Below are 21593 nucleotides of genomic sequence, written 5' to 3'. Positions count from 1 at the left end.
TAAACAAACCGTATACCCCGGGGAAACTGAGCATGAAGAATCATATAAAAACCATGATAAACACACAGTAAACCCCGGGGAAACTCAGCATGAATAATCCTATAAAAACCATGATAAACACACCGTATACCCCCGGGGAAACTGAGCATGAAGAATCCTATAAAAACCATGATAAACAAACCGTATACCCCGGGGAAACAGAGCATGAAGAATCATATAAAAACCATGATAAACACACCGTATACCCCGGGGAAACTGAGCATGAAGAATCCTATAAAAACCATGATAAACAAACCGTATACCCCGGGGAAACAGAGCATGAAGAATCATATAAAAACCATGATAAACACACAGTAAACCCCGGGGAAACTCAGCATGAATAATCATATAAAAACCATGATAAACACACCGTATACCCCCGGGGAAACTGAGCATGAAGAATCATATAAAAACCATGATAAACACACCGTATACCCCGGGGAAACAGAGCATGAAGAATCATATAAAAACCATGATAAACATACCGTATACCCCGGGGAAACAGAGCATGAAGAATCATATAAAAACCATGATAAACACACCGTATACCCGGGGAAACAGAGCATGAAGAATCATATAAAAACCATGATAAACACACCGTATACCCCGGGGAAACAGAGCACGAAGAATCCTATAAAAACCATGATAAACACACGGTGCACCCCGGGAAACTGAGCATGAAGAATCCTATTAAAACCATGGTAAACACACCGTGTATCCCGGGACACTGAGCACGAAGATTCCTTTAAAAACCACAATTAACATGTATGCCACCAGAAGACTGAGCATCAAGAACCATTTAATAGAATAGGATGAACACACGCCATGTACCCCGGGAGACTGAGCTACAATGACCCTATACACATACAGCAGTTGGTTAGGAAGTATCAAGTTTTCCTCAACTAATTCTCGTCCTCTTGCTCATTTTAAGTAAAACACTGGTGATAAGATAATGTGTTAAAAATGTTAAGTTAACATTGTATGTGACATGTATAAATAATAATGTGTTTAGAAAAGCGAGTATTACCGGTATTAAACAGGTTTTACTATAATGTGTCTGTTTTTGGGTTTTATTTTCTTAATTTTTTTTATATACTTTCTCCAAATTTCATTTGAAAACCACGAGACGTGTATAGTGGTAATACTCTTGATTGTCATTCTATTAACTACAAACATTTATAAATATAATCTCTATTTCTTGAATAAACAGCACACATGTTTAATATAAAAAAAATACAAATACAAACATTGATTCATTGTATTGCAAAATCCACATGCTATTCTATGTGCAAATGTGACCATAACCGACTTCATTTCTGCTCGGTGCATATTTCTAACTTTTTCGGCTACTAAATTTCTGGACGAAATGGTTTGGCAGTTGCATATAATTATATGCACTATGTATGCAGTGAAAATTGTGATTCTCTAATAATTTGCAACTACTGAACAATTAAACCAACAAGATTTGATTAAGCTCTATAATTCACATGTATAAACTGAATTTGCTATGAAACTTTTGCTCGAGGTTTCTGTCGATTCTGAGTTGGTGCTAAAACACTTTCTGCTATTCGTGGTTTTCCTATGATATCTTTGCGCATGTGTGGTTTCGTTATTCCCGCCTTTTCTCCATCAGCATCATAGAAAAATTGCAAGTCTGATTCCGATTGTTGTCGACCTTCGTCGACGAGATATTCAGCAAGATCAACCTCAGAGTCGGTATACGTCGTTCCCGACGCAGCACTTTTTATGCTCCTTTCGTCGTCCTGTGATTGAGCCATTTCTAACCGATGCGTAACAGCCTCGAGATCATATGCTAGCTCTCCGTTCAAATATTTCTGCATAGATTTATTAACACTAGCGGATTTCGATGTTTTGATTAAAACTATTTGCTTTTCGAGTTCTTTCTTCGCATTTTGTTTTTCTTTTACTTCCGTTTTCAACGTTTCTATCTTATGCTGTATGTCTCCGATGTAATGAATAAAATGTGGTCTCATTTCCAGTTCTAAGAGGTAGTCCTCCTGAACCACCGATTTTTCGTATTCCAACATCTGTAGGGTGTTCTGTTTGTTCTCAATATCAATTTCAATATTTTTACATCGTTTGAATAACTCTGTGTATTTAGGGCTATTGTTTGGAAGGAATTTAATCTGATCATTCATTCGGTCAAGATCTGCTACTGCTCTTTGAAAATCTCGCTGTGCTCTTTGCATTTTATTATCGACTTTTTCAAAACTATTCGTTAGCGCGTCGGATCTCTTTTCTCTTTTTGACAATTTTTTTTCATCTTTAGCTAGACTGACGATTATCTCCTGTTTTTCTGTTATATCTTTATTTATAATGCTTATATGCTGTTTTACCTCGCTTACCCTCTTGTCGACCTCGGCAGTTGGAACTCTACTTCTTGCAGTCGGTGTATTTAGCACTTCCGGTGGCGGAGGAGGAGGTGAATGTGTTTTAGGCTTAGCTTTCCTAAGAGGAAGACGTTCTCCGTATATTCTGACTGCAAGAGCAAGCCATTCTCGTCCTAAATCGATTCCTCTGTAAGATTTAACAAACACATCTGGAACCAGCCGGAGAATGGGTTCAAATGAATGGTAATTTTCAAATTGCAGAAGTTCATGATGACTGTCTGGATCAAAAATAGAAATGTCTAGATTGCCATCACTGAGTAGTTCTCCCCAAACTCCACTTAAATCCTTGAGTTCTACTACCACGGACGGTAAACGCGCATGGTCTCTTGTCTCCTTTGATGCCTTGGAAGTCGTTTTCCTCGAACGAGAGGACTCTGGAGTGGCGAGGCCTTTTAACTGAGGTACAGCGGCAGCATTCGGAAAATCGACAGGATCGTAATACTCTTCATTCAAACTTTTTAAAATGTTACTATCAAAATAGGCTTTTAGATCTCTTAAATATCTAACATCGCGGTCGAAAGTTTCAAAACTTTTCAGACATCTCAACTCGTGATCGGAAGCCCTTCCTTTAATAGCTGCTTCCTCTATAGATTTGATCAACTGGCGGACTTGTCTCATAGACTGAATTTTTCTGTTTGGATCTCCTGTGTTAACTCGTTGACCACCCCGTGACCTTGGAGTGTCCATTTCAGAATTTAAAGTCAGCAACATGTCATAAAGATTATCCTTAGAAAATCGTGAAATGGCATGTCTAAGTAGTTTCTCGAATGCCATTAATTGCTTGGGTATTCTGTCAGGACCCTCGATACTGGAGCTCATGTCTCCACCAATAAGACCTGGTGTCTGAAATATATAATTAAATTTGTATACTTATTATGAAAACTTATATCCTCAATTATTTCATTTACTATTATGAATTTTATATCAATATACTAGCATATATATATACTAGACGTTCAGAACGTTTAATATAAGAATATCGAGATGCAGTTTGAATGTCAAGTTTAACAACTAGTGAACCAGAGACCAATCGACGAGGATGTACACAAATATAGTGCAATGAATGACCTTCAATAATGACAAAAAACACCGCGTATCGTTTATTGGTTAAATACGAGAAATTAGAGATAAAATCAAAAGTTTATCCTACACGGTAGTAGAAGCCTTTAAAAAGGTTCGTGAAATTCAATGATGATTTGAAAACGTATATTGATGTTTTTGATATCTAAAAACCCATGACTGTACTAAAACAACTAAATCAATTTATTCTTAAAATACACCCAATTCAGATGCTATTTACTGAAAAATGTATTGATATCTAAATAACATTAACCATGTAAAATACTGTATTAAAACATGTAGGCCATTCATCAGTGAAATACAGAAAAAGGAAAACAAAATATTTAAAAAAAAATCTTCAAGTAGTGTCTCTCAGTTTATCATGAAAATATTCTGTCCATTTTTAATGTTATCTTTTGAAAGTATGATAAAGTTGTAGACCACAGACTGCGAGCAACTAAATTTCAAGTAAGTGCATTTATAAGTAAATTAGGTTGAACATTTTTTTTTGCTCCAGATGCTATCACTTGATCATGAAAAGAACTTCTCACATAGTTTTGTATTACCTTTCAACTAAAAACCCACATTTTTTAAACGATGATATTCGCAGTTTTATTAATTCCACACAAAATAGTCCAAATCGGCTACATTGAATGGAATTAATCTATATAACTACACTGTAACTGAATTTGGAGTGTGCTGTCCCCTTGGAGGATATCATAAAACAAACAAACAAAACATATCATTTTTCCCATATTTAAAATAGTAAATGTGGCAAATACAACGTAATAATTTATAGCATTGTGAGACATTTGGCAATTCTTTATGTGTTCTTGACCTGTGAAGGTCAAACAGTACCGAATTGTTGTTATTAAGATTTCAATCACTATTTACATAAAACGTTTAGCTGCCTGTCATTGTCCACTATTAATATACATTGTATATCTCTAAAATCACACCACGTTGTTTAACAATTATCTATTGTAATTTCGTTGACATGTTTGAAGTTCATTAAATGGATTTTATTGTTGATGCTTATGTGTGGTTCGTATAAACCAACAGAATGAACTTAAGTTCGTTTTAACGCCATTGCTTTATCTCAGAAGATGGTTTTGTCACCAGCCTTGTGCCCTTTATAGCTGACTATGCGGTAAGGGCTTTGCTCATTGTTGCAGGCCGTACCAAGAACTATGGTCTCTTGTGGAGAGTTGCCCATTGGCAATAAAATCACATCTACTTTTTTTTATTGTGAGGAAAACTCAGAAGAAGATACCATAACTAGGTTTACCAATAAGGAATATCTGGACCCGGGGAACGGCTAGGTTTATCACTAGCAGATATCTGGGGTTACGCTTTCAAATAATGAAACATTGAGCTACGTTTATCAAAGACATATACATAGGGTTAGGATAGTGGGGCTAGGTTACCACTGATGGATACGTGGGGCTAGGTTACCACTGATGGATACGTGGGGCTAGGTTACCACTGATGGATACGTAGGGTTAGGTTACCACTGATGGATACGTGGGGCTAGGTTACCACTGATGGATACGTGGGGCTAGGTTACCACTGATGGATACGTGGGGCTAGGTTACCACTGATGGATACGTGGGCTAGGTTACCACTGATGGATACGTGGGACTAGGTTACCACTGATGGATACGTGGGGCTAGGTTACCACTGATGAATACGTGAGCTAAGTTTAAAACCACTGATGGATACGTGGGCTAGGTTACCACTGATGGATACGTGGGACTAGGTTACCACTGATGGATACGTGGGCTAGGTTATCACTGATGGATATGTGGGACTAGGTTACCACTGATGGTTACGTGGGGCTAGGTTACAACTGATGGATGCGTGGGCTGGGTTACCACTGATGGATACGGGGGCTAGGTTACCACTGATGGATACGTGGGCTAGGTTACCACTGATGGATACGTGGGGCTAGGTTACTACTGATGGATACTCGGGGCTAGGTTACCACTGATGGATACGGGGGCTAGGTTACCACTGATGGATACGGGGGCTAGGTTACAAATGATGGATACGGGGGCTAGGTTACCAATGATGGATACGTAGGGCTAGGTTACCACTGATGGATACGTGGGGCTAGGTTACCACTGATGGATACGGGGCTAGGTTTCAATTGATGGGTACGTGGGGCTAGGTTACCAGTGATGGATACGTGGGGCTAGGTTACCACTGATAGATACGGGGGCTAGGTTACCACTGATGAATACGTGGGCTAAGTTTAAAACCACTGATGGATACGTGGGCTAGGTTACCACTGATGGATACGTGGAACTAGGTTACCACTGATGGATACGTGGGCTAGGTTACCACTGATGGATACGTGGGGCTAGGTTACAACTGATGGATGCGTGGGCTGGGTTACCACTGATGGATACGGGGGCTAGGTTACCACTGATGGATACGTGGGCTAGGTTACTACTGATGGATACTCGGGGCTAGGTTACCACTGATGGATACGGGGGCTAGGTTACCACTGATGGATACGGGGGCTAGGTTACCAATGATGGATACGGGGGCTAGGTTACCAATGATGGATACGTAGGGCTAGGTTACCACTGATGGATACGTGGGGCTAGGTTACCACTGATGGATACGGGGCTAGGTTTCCATTGATGGGTACGTGGGGCTAGGTTACCAGTGATGGATACGTGGGGCTAGGTTACCACTGATGGATACGGGGGCTAGGTTACTACTGATGGATTCTCGGGGCTAGGTTACCACTGATGGATACGGGGGCTAGGTCACCACTGATGGATACGTGGGGCTAGGCTACCACTGATGGATACGTGGGGCTAGGTTACTACTGATGGATACGTGGGGCTAGGTTACCACTGATGTATACGTAGGGCTAGGTTAACACTGATTTATACGTGGGGCTAGGTTAACACTGATGGATACATATGTATAGGAGAAGGGGTTGTTGTGATCTTAGCCTTGAGACGCTGCTTGTGCCTTCGACAGCTTTACAGCAATAGATGTTTATAATATTTCGTTTCAATACTATATTAATTTTTCATTGGTATTTACTGAAGAGCACAGTATCACTTTGGTCTTGTTAATTATTGATTTAAATCGTTAAAGCAGTTTTCAATACATAAATCGAATTCGTTTGTAATGTTATAATTCTAAAGCAACAATGCAGGACTGATTGTTTCTATAGCTATAGATCGTTTTACACAGGTTTGTTTTTAGTTACTAAAATTATCTTATTCAATTTTTTCATTTATGGCATATTTTAATTATTCATCGAGGAGTAAAGTAATCACGTTTATCTCTCAATTGCTATTAATACAAATCGTTCTACAGCGGACTTTTTACCTAAACATATTGTTCTTTAAAAAAGCCATTTTGAAGGAAACAATGAAATTTTGATTGTTTCTAGTTATGCGTCAAAGTAATCATTCAGTATGTAAAAACCCAGTTGTATTATTTTTTTTTTATCTTGTATAACAATTCTCAATTCTGTTTTCTAAATTATTGACTCAATGTGTGAGTAAAAGAACTATGATACAGCATATAAAACTATTTAACATGTGTTCTTTACAAAAGTATAATATAAAATGACATATACCTCATATCACTTTTATTCATACAAAAATATTATACAAATATAATATAGATATCAATTATTATTATTACATACTATTCAAAACTTGTTCTCAGCTTTTCAAAATTGATCTTTTCATTTATTTTCATGTTCTATAAATTGTAATACGTGTTACTTTCTTCAACCACACGGGGAGCTATTTTGTAAACATTAAAAATATTGTAATGAAAGAATCATTGTGATTTAATTTTTATTCGTTTTATCCATATAATAGGAAATGACAGTTGAACCACAGACTCTTTTATTACACAATTGGTTTGTCCAAATAAAAAAAAAACAATTCTCGTTTTTTAAGGAGAATTTGCACACCAGAATTTATATATGTTGTATAATATACACTCTATTTTGTCCACAGCGCTAAAATATGGTATATGCTATTGCAAAGTCTGTAACTTGTTTTCAAGTTGGTTGCTCTCTATCATATTAATTTTTTTTTTGTAAATTCATGGTAAAAGTTTTATAATAATAAAAGTGCTACGTCAGTCTGTGTGTTTGTGATAGTATTCCTCTTACTTTATCCAAGGTTCATATTAGAACCTCTTTTCTATATACAAGCTGACATCTTGTATTGTGCACCACAATCCCACCCCCTTAGCCGCTTAGAACCAGTACAACCATCTCAGCGATCCTTAGACGTTAACATTTCTACTTGAAATCATAGAGAATTTGATCCGAGTATTATAGGGTATAAATTTAATTATTTTTAAAGGAAACTCTTATTAATTTTAGCCAAATATTTATATCTTAAATAAAGTTTGTTTTCCCAGTATATTAATATCTAATCTAAATAAATGCAGCCATAAACTTTTATCAACGTATTACTTTGTTTGCCGAAGTGAAAAGGTTTTAAATTAACCAAACTATCACACTTTTGAAAGCCTTGACGAAATTTTGCTTTAACTTTTTCAAATACAATTTCACTGTCTAGAATAAATAATAAACCCGACAAAGGAATAACAAACTTATATATGTAATCTAGTCTGTGCGTCACAGTAACATTTATAAATAATTGATAATCTTATTGGTGTGATTTTATTATCAAACTTGCAGATTTTAGGTATTGCTTCAGTTAATTAGATTTCATTTATTAGAATTCTTTCATGTTCAATAAAAGACCTATATAACAGTATTAAGAAAACAATGAAGTCCAATAAACAGAAGGTTAAACGGGTCTATCTCGTCTAACATGATGTAATAGCACGGGAAAATCAATGGAAAATGGTTATAATAGGGGCTAACGAAAAGTAATTAAATTTCTACCGATATAAAACAAAACCACAAAAACAGTATAATGGGGAAATTGTACTAAGTTGAAGGCCGTACGTTGACCTATACGTTTACGTCATTTGGTGAATGGTGGATAGTTCTTATGTTTCTATTGAATCTCATTAAGTGAATACTGGATTAGTCCATACTGAATTCAGACACGTTTCTACATCATGTATATACTAAGCTGAATTAAAAAAAAACTTGAAATAAATAGAGCAGTTATTCAGAAACTAAGGTTCCAACTGACCAAGACAAAGTTGATATTAAATGAATTGGGGTTTTGTTAAACTGAGTCTTAAAGTGTTTATGTCTTATACCTCCTTGGCTTTCGTATACTTTTGGTATGAGTGTTCACAATGAAGGTAAATCCAGAAAAAAATATGAAGAAATCAGTAGTGATATTTTCTTTTTCTATTGATGTCTGAATCTATTACATTTCACAATTCAAATTCTTTACACATATCAATATAGGCCATGTTTGACATATAGTAAAGTAATGGGCTAAATTCCAAAGAATACTAAAGTTAAAGTCCAGAGATTGAATCGTATATTTTTTTGTAAAGAAACATAAAACATAAATCATTATTAAAAAGTTAAAAAAAAACAGAACCGAAAATGTATGAAACTAATTAGGACATACATCAACAAGTTAACATCCCAACAATGCCAATAACACTAGAATACCCATATGTCCATTTGCCTAAGTTTACCAAGTCATGAACCACCATTAGAAGCTGGCATATGTATATCATAATGTTTTTCGTAATTTTGATAATTATGTGTAAAAGGAACACCTGTTAGTGTATCTCTTAACTTGTATAGAGCTTGACATAATTCTACTAGGTGCATGTCTTTAGTTGAAGACTGCAAGTTTTACTTTAGGGGTCTTTTTTGTTATTTTGTAGTTGGGTTGCTGTTTCATTAAGGTATACCTTCAATCTCCTTTTATTAACATAGAACAAGCCTTTATATGCCATATATTTATTTTAGAGTACACGATACATATTTCTTTTGATATTCCAGAACATGCATGATATATTTGCCACTGGACATTCGAAAACAATGACCAGTCAACGATAGATATTTCTGAAGTAATGATCACTAAGCACAATAACTGACAAACACACGACTATAATATATGTTAAAATATAAATGGTTCGATTTGAAAGACTGCGAGCAGTAAACTTTGAGTGAGTATAACCGTTATATATATAATTCTTACCTCGAGGAGCATGTCTATATCATGAGATACTTGGTTGGTCAGCATCTTGTTGTGGTATTTAAATCCAAATTCTATTCACAATTACTCTTTATTTCATTTTTCATTTACCAGTTTAAACAATAAAATATTTAGCGAATGTTTGTTTTCGTCGAAAGTTTATCAATACAATAAGACGTGCTTAATCCATCTCTAATTTAATCCTTCGTTCTAAACAAACACTTGTTCTGTAAAAGAGTTGTCAATTATCTGCACATGTAAGAAATCACAACACATGAGTTATATTAGACTAATCTAACTCTCAGATAACGGTTTATTTGTCAGAATCAATAAATTCTGAGTTGTAATCAATGAAAATAATTTGTCTCCATTCGTTTTTCTTAAATTCGATATTGAATAGGTTCGTGTCAATAGAAACCTGTCGTACCTAAATTCCTTCTAATAGACCGTAAGTTAAAAGGTGTGATCAGTTGGAACTTGTACTTACAGGCTAAAATCTTTTATTTATATAACATTGACAATGCCTAGCCATTCATATGGATCGTTAGAACTGGCTTATATGCTAAAATGGCATGTAAAGAAATTAAAGTCTGTGGGTTTTAAATTCATTATCTCTTTATTATCAGTCATTTCCCCGATAAATCAGTCGCTGATAAATGAACAGGACTTTTTTAATATGTGTATTTTTTTTATAATCTAGCGTCAAATTTAAAACTTCAAAGTTTTTAATAATGTAAATAATAATCTCCAAGTTTCTTAAAATTTTGTTTTTAATAAAGATATGAAATTACATTTTGTAGATTTTAACTTTATATAATGACATGTTTTTTCGATCTATTTAGAAGATATTCAATATATATAACTATAAACGGAAACATTTATCTTAAGCATTTATTAATCAGAATAAAGCTTTAGATCCAATATATTAGATAAAAAGCCATTAAATAGGATTTAGATTATCATTACACAACAATATTACTTTTTTTTTTGAATTTCTAAAGATTTTTAACAATTCTGGTTTTGCGTCTGTATATATGAAACCAAGACTTTGTCTAGGTTATAAATGCCCCATAATTTGGAATGTTGCTTCATAAAAATGAAATTTAAAGCGGACCACAAAAAGAAAGTTAATGTCATCTTTTTTATTGAGTATATTTCATTGGGCCATTTCTGTTTTGCCTGTAAACGTTCCCAATGATTACTATAATGTTATTTCTGTTGTTTTTTTCTGTTTTCATTTTGGGGGAAAAGGGGGGGGGGGGTGTTTGGCGTTTAAAAAAAGTGCTGTAGACGTCAGTTATGATCTATTATTTTTACTGTTAAAAATCTTTGACTACACCCAAGTCGTTAGCCAAAATAAAAGGGAAAATATGACTGGTAAATTAGAAATTGTTTTACTGGATGGTTTACAGTATCACACTTGCACGTTATATAGGATTTGATGTTGCCACAATATTTTATCGTATTGCAGAACATATAACCAGGTTATAAATGCTTAAATGCATTTAAAAAGAGAGGCGAGATATACCAGAGGGACTTTCAAACTCATAAGTCGAAAATAAACTGACAATGCCAAAGACAAACATAAAACAACAGATAAATAATAGCACACAAAACACAACATAGGAAACCAAAGACTGAGCAACACGAACGCCACCAAAAAAATGCAGGGATCTTATGTGCTCATGAAGAATAAGCATATCCTGCTTTACATGAGGCACCCGTCGTGTTGCTCATTATAGTACAAACTCGGTATAAATAACATGCACCAAGGCTTAAAATAGAACATAGAGACAAAATGAAAAAATTGTCCAGTATCTTGAAAACCGTCAGGTAGGGGATATCTGGCTAGGCAGGAATGTTCAAAATATCAAAATATACCTACTGTCCATTTTGTACAACATTGTTTGACGAATCCATATTGAAGTTATTGTGATAAAAAAAACTTTTTATCAATTTATGCCGTAAAAAGTTGTTTCCCCTAAATCAAAATTTCAACACGCTTCTTCTATTTTATAAAAAAGAATATGTGGTATGATTGCCAATGAGAAAACTCTTCACAAGAGACCAAATGACACAGAAATTGAAAACTATAATTACATAAGGTAGATAGTAGGAAACTCGGTCAAGTAGGTTGATTGAAAAATGCTGGGTTATTAATACAGAGTCTTTGAATGCTGTATTTTCCCCTCAAACAATCGATTCAAAGATATATAGACAATAACTGTTTAGTGTCTTTAAATATCAGCTGTATTTGTACGAGGCTAGGAAACAAGGTGTATGCGAGCTTTTAGCGAGCTATTACACCTGTTTCGAGCCGAGTACAAATGCAGCTGATATTTAAAGACACTAAACAGTTATTGTCTTTATCCTGCAATAAGTTCTGTATATTGTTTGTGTTTTGAAAGACACAAAAACTAACATATTTAGCATTTATTTTCGATTTATAATCCCTTGAGGCCCGCGTAGTAATATCAAAATCACACATTACGCCGAAGACGGTTTCACAAAAAAGAATCTCGAATGGTCAACAATAATACATCGCTCAAGGTGAATAATTATCTATTTTAACATAACAATTAATTTCAACAGTAAAAACAAATAACAAAACATTGTCGAATTTAAAACAGAAGTGTACGAGTTGTCCTACGCTTCAGACTTGACATTCACTAAACATGCATGCTGAAATCGACATGGTTGATTTTGTACACAGACATACACATTCAAGTTTTGAAATCGACAATTGTCATCGTCATTGGAATGCAACTGGAATACACATTCTGAGGTCACACAGGTTCAGTCCGGCAGTGGGCGGAGCTTTAAAGCGATATCTGTATACTATACAGATATAGGATAGCGATATCTGTAGGGCTGTATCTGTATAGTAGGACACCTAATTGCAGGATAAAATGCATAATACGAAAATCTAAAAGCATGTGTGTCTGCTATCTATGTCTTTAAACAGACCGATTAGTCAAATCTAGGTCTGTTCTACCGGGTCGACACGTTCCTTGATATTATGTGGTACAGAAAAAAGTTAATGTTCAATAAAATGTTCCCATTTTAGGTAAGATAACACGTGCATGTACTTAAGTGAAAAAAAAAACGACAAAATATCAAAGAATACTTCAAGTACTATATTGTACTCGAGTCACAAGTAAGCTATAAATGCATTAGAATACTTAGGTTTTAAAACGAAATGTTTGTTTTCAATGATAACAAATCAATCATAAAATAAACGGTACAACAAAATCATTTTAAATTGTCTCCGTCGTTTAAAGTTGTTGTGTGGGTATATCACAAATTACTGTAAAAGTCCCTGATATGAAATACAGGTATAAACTATGTGAGACTTAAGCATTTACACAAATTTACATTCTACTTCATGATACTATGATATAGTCTATACCTTGTGATGAACATCATGTTTGCTAGGTTTGGTTGATTTGATATTCCAAGATGCAGCCAGTATTGCAATGTGATTTGTTTTTGTACTCATATGAAGCAAAGGCATACAAAACCTTCTCTAAGAAAATTAATAAACCTGCAAAGTTCTCATAACATTGAGAATAGAAATGGGGAATGTGTCAAAGAGACAACAACCCGACCATAGAAAAAACAACAGCAGAAGGTCACCAAAAGGTCTTCAATGTAGCGAGAAATTCCCGCACCCGGAGGCGTCCTTCAGCAGGCCCCTAAACAAATATATGCTAGTTCAGTGATTATGAACGCCATACTTATTTCCAAATTGTACACAAGAAATTAAAATTAAAATAATACAAGACTAACAAAGGCCAGAGGCTCCTGACTTGGGACAGGCGCAAAAATGCGTCGGGGTTAAACATGTTTATGAGATCTCAACCCCCACCCCCTAATACCTCTAGCCAATGTAGAATATATGTTAATGATGTCCTGCCAATCAATAACCCACATTCAGTGAGTGCTGAACTTGAGATTTAGTATCCAACCGAAATTTGAAGGTCTGCCTACTGCCTTGTCGACGCATCTTATTTATGGTATATGATTTTAAATGGTATATTTTATAGACAATAACTGTTTAGTGTCTTTAAATATCAGCTGTATTTGTACGAGGCTAGGAAACAAGGTGTATGCGAGCTTTTAGCGAGCTATTACACCTGTTTCGAGCCGAGTACAAATGCAGCTGATATTTAAAGACACTAAACAGTTATTGTCTTTATCCTGCAATAAGTTCTGTATATTGTTTGTGTTTTGAAAGACACAAAAACTAACATATTTAGCATTTATTTTCGATTTATAATCCCTTGAGGCCCGCGTAGTAATATCAAAATCACACATTACGCCGAAGACGGTTTCACAAAAAAGAATCTCGAATGGTCAACAATAATACATCGCTCAAGGTGAATAATTATCTATTTTAACATAACAATTAATTTCAACAGTAAAAACAAATAACAAAACATTGTCGAATTTAAAACAGAAGTGTACGAGTTGTCCTACGCTTCAGACTTGACATTCACTAAACATGCATGCTGAAATCGACATGGTTGATTTTGTACACAGACATACACATTCAAGTTTTGAAATCGACAATTGTCATCGTCATTGGAATGCAACTGGAATACACATTCTGAGGTCACACAGGTTCAGTCCGGCAGTGGGCGGAGCTTTAAAGCGATATCTGTATACTATACAGATATAGGATAGCGATATCTGTAGGGCTGTATCTGTATAGTAGGACACCTAATTGCAGGATAAAAAGATGTAAATTGTATTATCTGGTTCTGTCCTGGCCTTTTATAGCATTTTTAATAGTATTAAACAATGCTGTTTTCTTATATGTCTCTAATTTATGTCTAATCTTATGTACTTGTCATGAAAGCCCTTTAATTGGAAATGAAATATTCGTATTCTTATTATTATTCTATTTATGAGTTCATGCGATTCCCTCACCTTTTTTGTTAGCTATGTTTGGAAATAATAATTATAATACCAGATGTAGTAAGATTAAACTCACAATTTATTACAAAAACAGGAATTCAAAAAGTATGTTTATTTATGTACAATGTCTCCTTGAGAGAGTTTGAAGATGTGGAATATTTTAGATGTACTGAATTTTTTTCTGACATCTTCTAGGTTTGCACTGACCGACATTTCTAAATTTGTACAGGTCCAATGTTACTATGTATGGATCATCTGGATTCATCAATAATGTTTGGTTTTCAATAAGTATACAATTAACTAACTTTTCCATTGAAATTTTGAAATAGGGTTGTTCAAATAGGTAGATATGTATGTTATGTAACATTTTAAGCATATTTCCTTAGTTTTTATATAACAACTATGATTGTTGAGAGATTTTACCTTAGTTATTGTCTTTCAGCTAACCAAAATTCAATGGAATTAGTGTAACTACGTTAAAAAAATACTAAACTACGAGGAAAATTCAAAATAGAAAGTCCGGCTCTAATCAAATGGCAAAATCAAAAGCTCAAACACATCAAACACATCATGAAACGAATGAATAAACGAATAAACGGTCTGCGAAATGAATTGCATATTTTTTTTTATATAATGAATAATACAATCTAATGAATAATACTATCTATGAAGTATAGTTGGAAATGGTTATCGAAGGTGTCCAAAATGCAATATTTGAATATCTGACAAAAGTGATATAATTAATATTTTCGGAAATTGTTCAAAGCTGTACCGGCAATTTCTGTTATTTAATATTGGACTGGGTCCCAGTTCATATTTCGCATCTGTCCCTTGATTAATATGCATCTGTATCAGTTTATGTCAGAATCAATTCATCAGATGACTGTCTGTGCATTGTAATTTTTAATGAGATATTGGTCATAGGTATGTTATTTAATTGTTATGCAAAATCGTTCACCAACCCCATTTGTTTAGTCAATATTACTGTTACTGTTTAAAAAAAATGTGCTTTGAATAAGTGCCTCAGTTTTAGTTTCTTTAGTGAGGGGGGATAGGACCTTTATCGGGACACCGGGATCGGGTGTTTTTAAGCTCGGGATTTCGGGATTGACCCTTTCGGGATCCGGGAATCCTTTTTTTCCGATTTCGGGAAGTCGGGATTTGCTTTATTTAAATTCGGGACCTTGGGATTTCGTTTTTTAAAGTCCGGGATTTCGGGATCAAGACCCCTCCTATCCCCCCTCTTTAGTGGTGCTTTGCATGTATTTCCATATGTCTGTTCTGATTCTTTGCAATGTTATGGGTATGCTGCTTATACTGATCGAGCCGGTATCCATAATAACTTACAACTTGTATTCACATTGTGAAAAAAATAATCATATATATATCCATGTCTTCTTCTTTCTTCTTTTTTCCCCACTATCTGGAGTACCACCACTTTTGTAGTGTAGCACGGATAAGCAACTGATTGATACTGTAAGCAACTGTGTGCATGTCCATGACAATATACCTAGAGTTATCACATTGTTATTAATATTGTCTAAGACATTATGCAGTGAAATCATTTTGTAACTATACATGTCATTTTGTAGTGTTATGACATTGTAATCATACATGACATTAAACAGTGTAATCACATTTTAAAAACAACTATCATGATTTGTAAATACATTGTAATAATATATGACACCATACAGTGTAATCACATTGTAATTATATATGACATTATTCTGTGTTGTCACCTTGTAATTATCAATGACATTCATGACAATATGCAGTGTTATCACATTATGAATATCCATGACATCACACAGTGTTATCACATTGTCATTATAAATGATATGCAGTGTAATCACATTGTAATTATCAATTACATTATGCAGTGCAATCACATTGTAAATATACATAACAATATGTAGTGTAATCACATTGTAATTATCTATGACATTATGCAGTGTAATCACATTTTAATTATTTATGACATTTAGCAGTGTAATCACATTGTTATAATAATGACATTATGCAGTGTTATGACATTGTTTGGTTATAACTATACATGACATACAGTGTAATCACACTGTATCTATCCGTTTTATTATAAATAAAGTTGGTGTTTTTACTATCTTCTGAATGGTTAAAAGAATTAGCTTTATTTTCAATGTTATCAATTTTTATGAAGACACTCCCACTCTAACGTTGTTTTATTCATACGTAAACATTTGTGTACGTTGTTATTCGTATCAATATATATCTTTGAGCCTAATTTTTGATAGAAATTTATTTATAATGAATGGCAATAATTTATTTTGAATTTATTGAACCATAAAATTAATTTTTGACTCTTCACATTTAACATAATCCGCTTCGCGGATTATTCAATGTGAAAAGTCAAAAATTAATTTTATGGTTCAATAAATTCAAAATAAATAACAGCCATTCATTAATGCAGTGTAATCACATTGTAATTAATCATGACAATATGTAGTGTAATCACATTGTAATTATACATGTTATTTTGCAGTGTAATCACATTGTAAAGTATACATAACAATATGCAGTGTATTCACATTGTAAATATACATGACAATATGCAGTGTAATCACATTGTAACTATACATGACATTTTGCAGTGTAATCACTATGTAACTATACATGACATTTTGCATTGAAATCATATTGTAAATATACATGGCAATATGCAGAGTAATAACACTGTAATAATACATAACAATATGCAGTGTAATCACATTGTAATTATACATGACATTATGCAGTGTTATCACATTGTAAATATACATAACAATAAGCAGTGTAATCCCATTGTTATAATTATGACAGTATGCAGTGTTATGAAATTGTTTGGGTGTAATTATACATGACAATATGCAGAGTAATCACATTGTAATTATACATGACATTATGCAGTGTAATCACATTGTAAATATACATGACATTATGCAGTGTAATCACATTTTAATTATACATGACATTATGCAGTGTAATCACATTGTAAATATATATGACATTATGCAGTGTAATCACATTGTAATTATACATGACATTATGCAGTGTAATCACATTGTAAATATATATGACATTATGCAGTGTAATCACATTGTAATTGTACATGACATTATGCAGTGTAATCACATTTTAATTATACATGACATTATGCAGTGTAATCACATTGTAAATATATATGACATTATGCAGTGTAATCACATTGTAATTATACATGACATTATGCAGTGTAATCACATTGTAAATATACATGACATTATGCAGTGTAATCACATTTTAATTATACATGACATTATGCAGTGTAATCACATTGTAAATATATATGACATTATGTAGTGTAATCACATTGTAATTATACATGACATTATGCAGGGTAATCACATTGTAAATATACATAACAATATGCAGTGTAATCACATTGTAAATATACATAACAATATGCAGTGTAATCACATTGTATTATTATACATGATATTATGCAGAGTGATCGCATTGTAAGTATCTATGACATTTGGCAGTGTTATCACATTGTAATTACACATGACCTTGTGTAGTGTTATCACATTGTAAACATGTATGATATATTCAGTGTAATCACATTGTATCTATCCATGATATTATGCAGTGTAATGACATTGTAATTATACATGACAATATATATGAAGTGTTATCACAAACTTTAATTATCCATGACATCATGCAGTTAAATAGCTTTGTAATTGTTTAGGAGAATGTGAAGTGTAATCAGAATGTAGTTTTCAATTTATATATCCAGGACAAATACATTTTACTCCTATTGAAACAGTCACTGGAGAACTACTACATGTATGGTATTATCTACAGCTACATACAGTTGATTTAATGTAATTGTTAATTAGAATTTAAGCAATGGATTTACATTAATTTTCATATATAAAATGAAGTCATTCTCACTTGATATGCCTTAATTGATTTTTAGAAATGTATTTCTTTTTCAGAATTTAAATTGAAGATGGCTAAACCTCAGTCTTGTGACACATTTGTTGCTCTTCCACCGTCCACTGCTGATGGGTGTATTATATTTGGGAAGAATTCAGACAGACCTGATGAAGAAGTACAGGAAGTGGAATATTACCCTAGTAAGGAACACCAGCCAGGATCTAAAGTTATGGTAGGTATAGAGAATATTACCCTAGTAAGGAACACCAGCCAGGATCTAAAGTTATGGTAGGTATAAAGAATATTACCCTAGTAAGGAACACCAGCCAGGATCTAAAGTTATGGTAGGTATAAAGAATATTACCCTAGTACGGAACACCAGCCAGGATCTAAAGTTATGGTAGGTATAGAGAATATTACCCTAGAAAGGAACACCAGCCAGGATCTAAAGTTATGGTAGGTATAGAGAATATTACCCTAGTAAGGAACACCAGCCAGGATCTAAAGTTATGGTAGGTATAGAGAATATTACCCTAGTAAGGAACACCAGCCAGGATCTAAAGTTATGGTAGGTATAAAGAATATCACCCTAGTAAGGAACACCAGCCAGGATCTAAAGTTATGGTAGGTATAAAGAATATCACCCTAGTAAGGAACACCAGCCAGGATCTAAAGTTATGGTAGGTATAGAGAATATTACCCTAGTAAGGAACACCAGCCAGGATCTAAAGTTATGGTAGGTATAAAGAATATTACCCTAGTAAGGAACACCAGCCAGGATCTAAAGTTATGGTAGGTATAAAGAATATTACCCTAGTACGGAACACCAGCCAGGATCTAAAGTTATGGTAGGTATAGAGAATATTACCCTAGTAAGGAACACCAGCCAGGATCTAAAGTTATGGTAGGTATAGAGAATATTACCTAGTAAGGAACACCAGCCAGGATCTAAAGTTATGGTAGGTATAGAGAATATTACCCTAGTAAGGAACACCAGCCAGGATCTAAAGTTATGGTAGGTATAAAGAATATCACCCTAGTAAGGAACACCAGCCAGGATCTAAAGTTATGGTAGGTATAGAGAATATTACCCTAGTAAGGAACACCAGCCAGGATCTAAAGTTATGGTAGGTATAAAGAATATTACCCTAGTAAGGAACACCAGCCAGGATCTAAAGTTATGGTAGGTATAAAGAATATTACCCTAGTAAGGAACACCAGCCAGGATCTAAAGTTATGGTAGGTATAGAGAATATCACCCTAGTAAGGAACACCAGCCAGGATCTAAAGTTATGGTAGGTATAAAGAATATTACCCTAGTAAGGAACACCAGCCAGGATCTAAAGTTATGGTAGGTATAGAGAATATCACCCTTGTAAGGAACACCAGCCAGGATCTAAAGTTATGGTAGGTATTAAGAATATTACCCTAGTAAGGAACACCAGCCAGGATCTAAAGTTATGGTAGGTATTAAGAATATTACCCTAGTAAGAAACACCAGCCAGGATCTAAAGTTATGGTAGGTATAGAGAATATTACCCTAGTAAGGAACACCAGCCAGGATCTAAAGTTATGGTAAGTATAGAGAATATTACCCTAGTAAGGAACACCAGCCAGGATCTAAAGTTATGGTAGGTATAGAGAATATTACCCTAGTAAGAAACACCAGCCAGGATCTAAAGTTATGGTAGGTATTAAGAATATTACCCTAGTAAGGAACACCAGCCAGGATCTAAAGTTATAGTAGGTATAGAGAATATTACCCTAGTAAGGAACACCAGCCAGGATCTAAAGTTATGGTAGGTATAAAGAATATTACCCTAGTAAGGAACACCAGCCAGGATCTAAAGTCATGGTAGGTATAGAGAATATTACCCTAGTAAGGAACACCAGCCAGGATCTAAAGTTATGGTAGGTATAAAGAATATTATCCTAGTAAGGAACACCAGCCAGGATCTAAAGTTATGGTAGGTATTAAGAATATTACCCTAGTAAGGAACACCAGCCAGGATCTAAAGTTATGGTAGGTATAGAGAATATTACCCTAGTAAGGAACACCAGCCAGGATCTAAAGTTATGGTAGGTATAGAGAATATTACCCTAGTAAGGAACACCAGCCAGGATCTAAAGTTATGGTAGGTATAAAGAATATTACCCTAGTAAGGAACACCAGCCAGGATCTAAAGTTATGGTAGGTATTAAGAATACTGAGACACTAATGTAATGTGAATTGTCCTAGTAAGGAACACCAGCCAGGATCTAAAGTTATGGTAGGGAGACACTAATGTAATGTGAAATGTCCTAGTCAGGAACACCAACAAGGATCTAAAGTAGGTATTAAGAATACTGAGACACTAATGTATTGTGAATAGTCCTAGTTAGGAACACCAACAAGGAGCTTAAGTTACGGTAGGTATTAAGAATACTGAGACAATTCTGTAATTTGAATTGTATTGATTGTTTTGAACTTAAAGATAGCAGTAACTGTGAGTAGAGTTGATACTCCATGTCTTTTTAGCTCACCTGGCCCAAAGGGCCAAGTGATCTTTTCTCATCACTTGTCTTCCGTCGTCGTCCGTCGTCATTGACTTTTACAAAAATCTTTACATCATTACAATGATGAATCGGATAACCGGTTGTTAGATTGCTGCCCCTGAATTGGTAATTTTAAGGAAATTTTGCCGTTTTTTGTTATTATCTTGAATATTATCATAGAAAGAGATAAACTGTAAACAGCAATAATGTATAGCAAAGTAAGACCTAAAAATAAGTCAACATGACCAAAATGGTCAATTGACCCCCTAAGGAGTTATTGCCCTTTATAGTCAATTTTTAACAATTTTCATAAAATTTGTAAATTTTCACTGACATTTTCCACTGAAACTAATGGGCCAAGTTCATTATAGAAAGAGATAATTGCAAGCAGCAAGTATGTTTAGTAAGCAAGATCTACAAACACATCACCATCACCAAAACACAATTTTGTCATGAATCCATCTGTGTCCTTTGTTTAATATTCACATAGACCAAGGTGAGCGACGTCTTTTATATTTTGTGCTTAGTACCAATCCGATGAGTCAATAACTTTCCAAAT

The 21593-nt window shown here is 34.3% G+C and overlaps 2 protein-coding genes across 3 annotated transcripts in view; one reads left to right on the top strand and one right to left on the bottom strand.

Annotated features, from left to right (window-relative positions):
- Window positions 1-1214: 1214 nt before the first annotated feature.
- On the bottom strand, window positions 1215-9982 carry LOC143065480 (uncharacterized). Its single transcript, XM_076239061.1, has 2 exons — window positions 9644-9982; window positions 1215-3293 (listed from the first exon to the last, which is right to left on the bottom strand). The coding sequence occupies exons 1-2, from the start codon at window positions 9686-9688 to the stop codon at window positions 1545-1547; spliced, it is 1794 nt and encodes a 597-aa protein (XP_076095176.1). The 5' UTR covers window positions 9689-9982; the 3' UTR covers window positions 1215-1544.
- Window positions 9983-15381: 5399 nt separating this feature from the next.
- LOC143065481 (secernin-2-like) overlaps window positions 15382-21593 on the top strand; it is a 32525-nt gene continuing 26313 nt past the window's right edge. For both annotated transcript variants that reach the window (XM_076239062.1, XM_076239063.1), the window contains exons 1-2: window positions 15382-15484; window positions 18559-18731. In XM_076239062.1, coding sequence (XP_076095177.1) covers window positions 18573-18731 — 159 coding nt within the window. In that variant the 5' untranslated portion in view covers window positions 15382-15484; window positions 18559-18572. The remainder of the gene's footprint in view (window positions 15485-18558; window positions 18732-21593) is intronic.

This window comes from Mytilus galloprovincialis, chromosome 2 (assembly GCF_965363235.1).
Source record: "Mytilus galloprovincialis chromosome 2, xbMytGall1.hap1.1, whole genome shotgun sequence".
Lineage (NCBI taxonomy): Eukaryota > Metazoa > Mollusca > Bivalvia > Mytilida > Mytilidae > Mytilus > Mytilus galloprovincialis.
This window is presented reverse-complemented; position numbering and strand designations above follow the sequence as displayed.

What these genes read in the sequence shown, in the direction of transcription:
- LOC143065480 (XM_076239061.1), bottom strand. Translation starts at nt 9,688, where the DNA reads ATGCTGACCAACCAAGTATCTCATGATATAGACATGCTCCTCGAG. An exon ending in ATATAGACATGCTCCTCGAG is followed by an intron (nt 3,294 to 9,643) that starts GTAAGAATTATA and finishes TATATATTTCAG; the next exon opens with ACACCAGGTCTTATTGGTGG.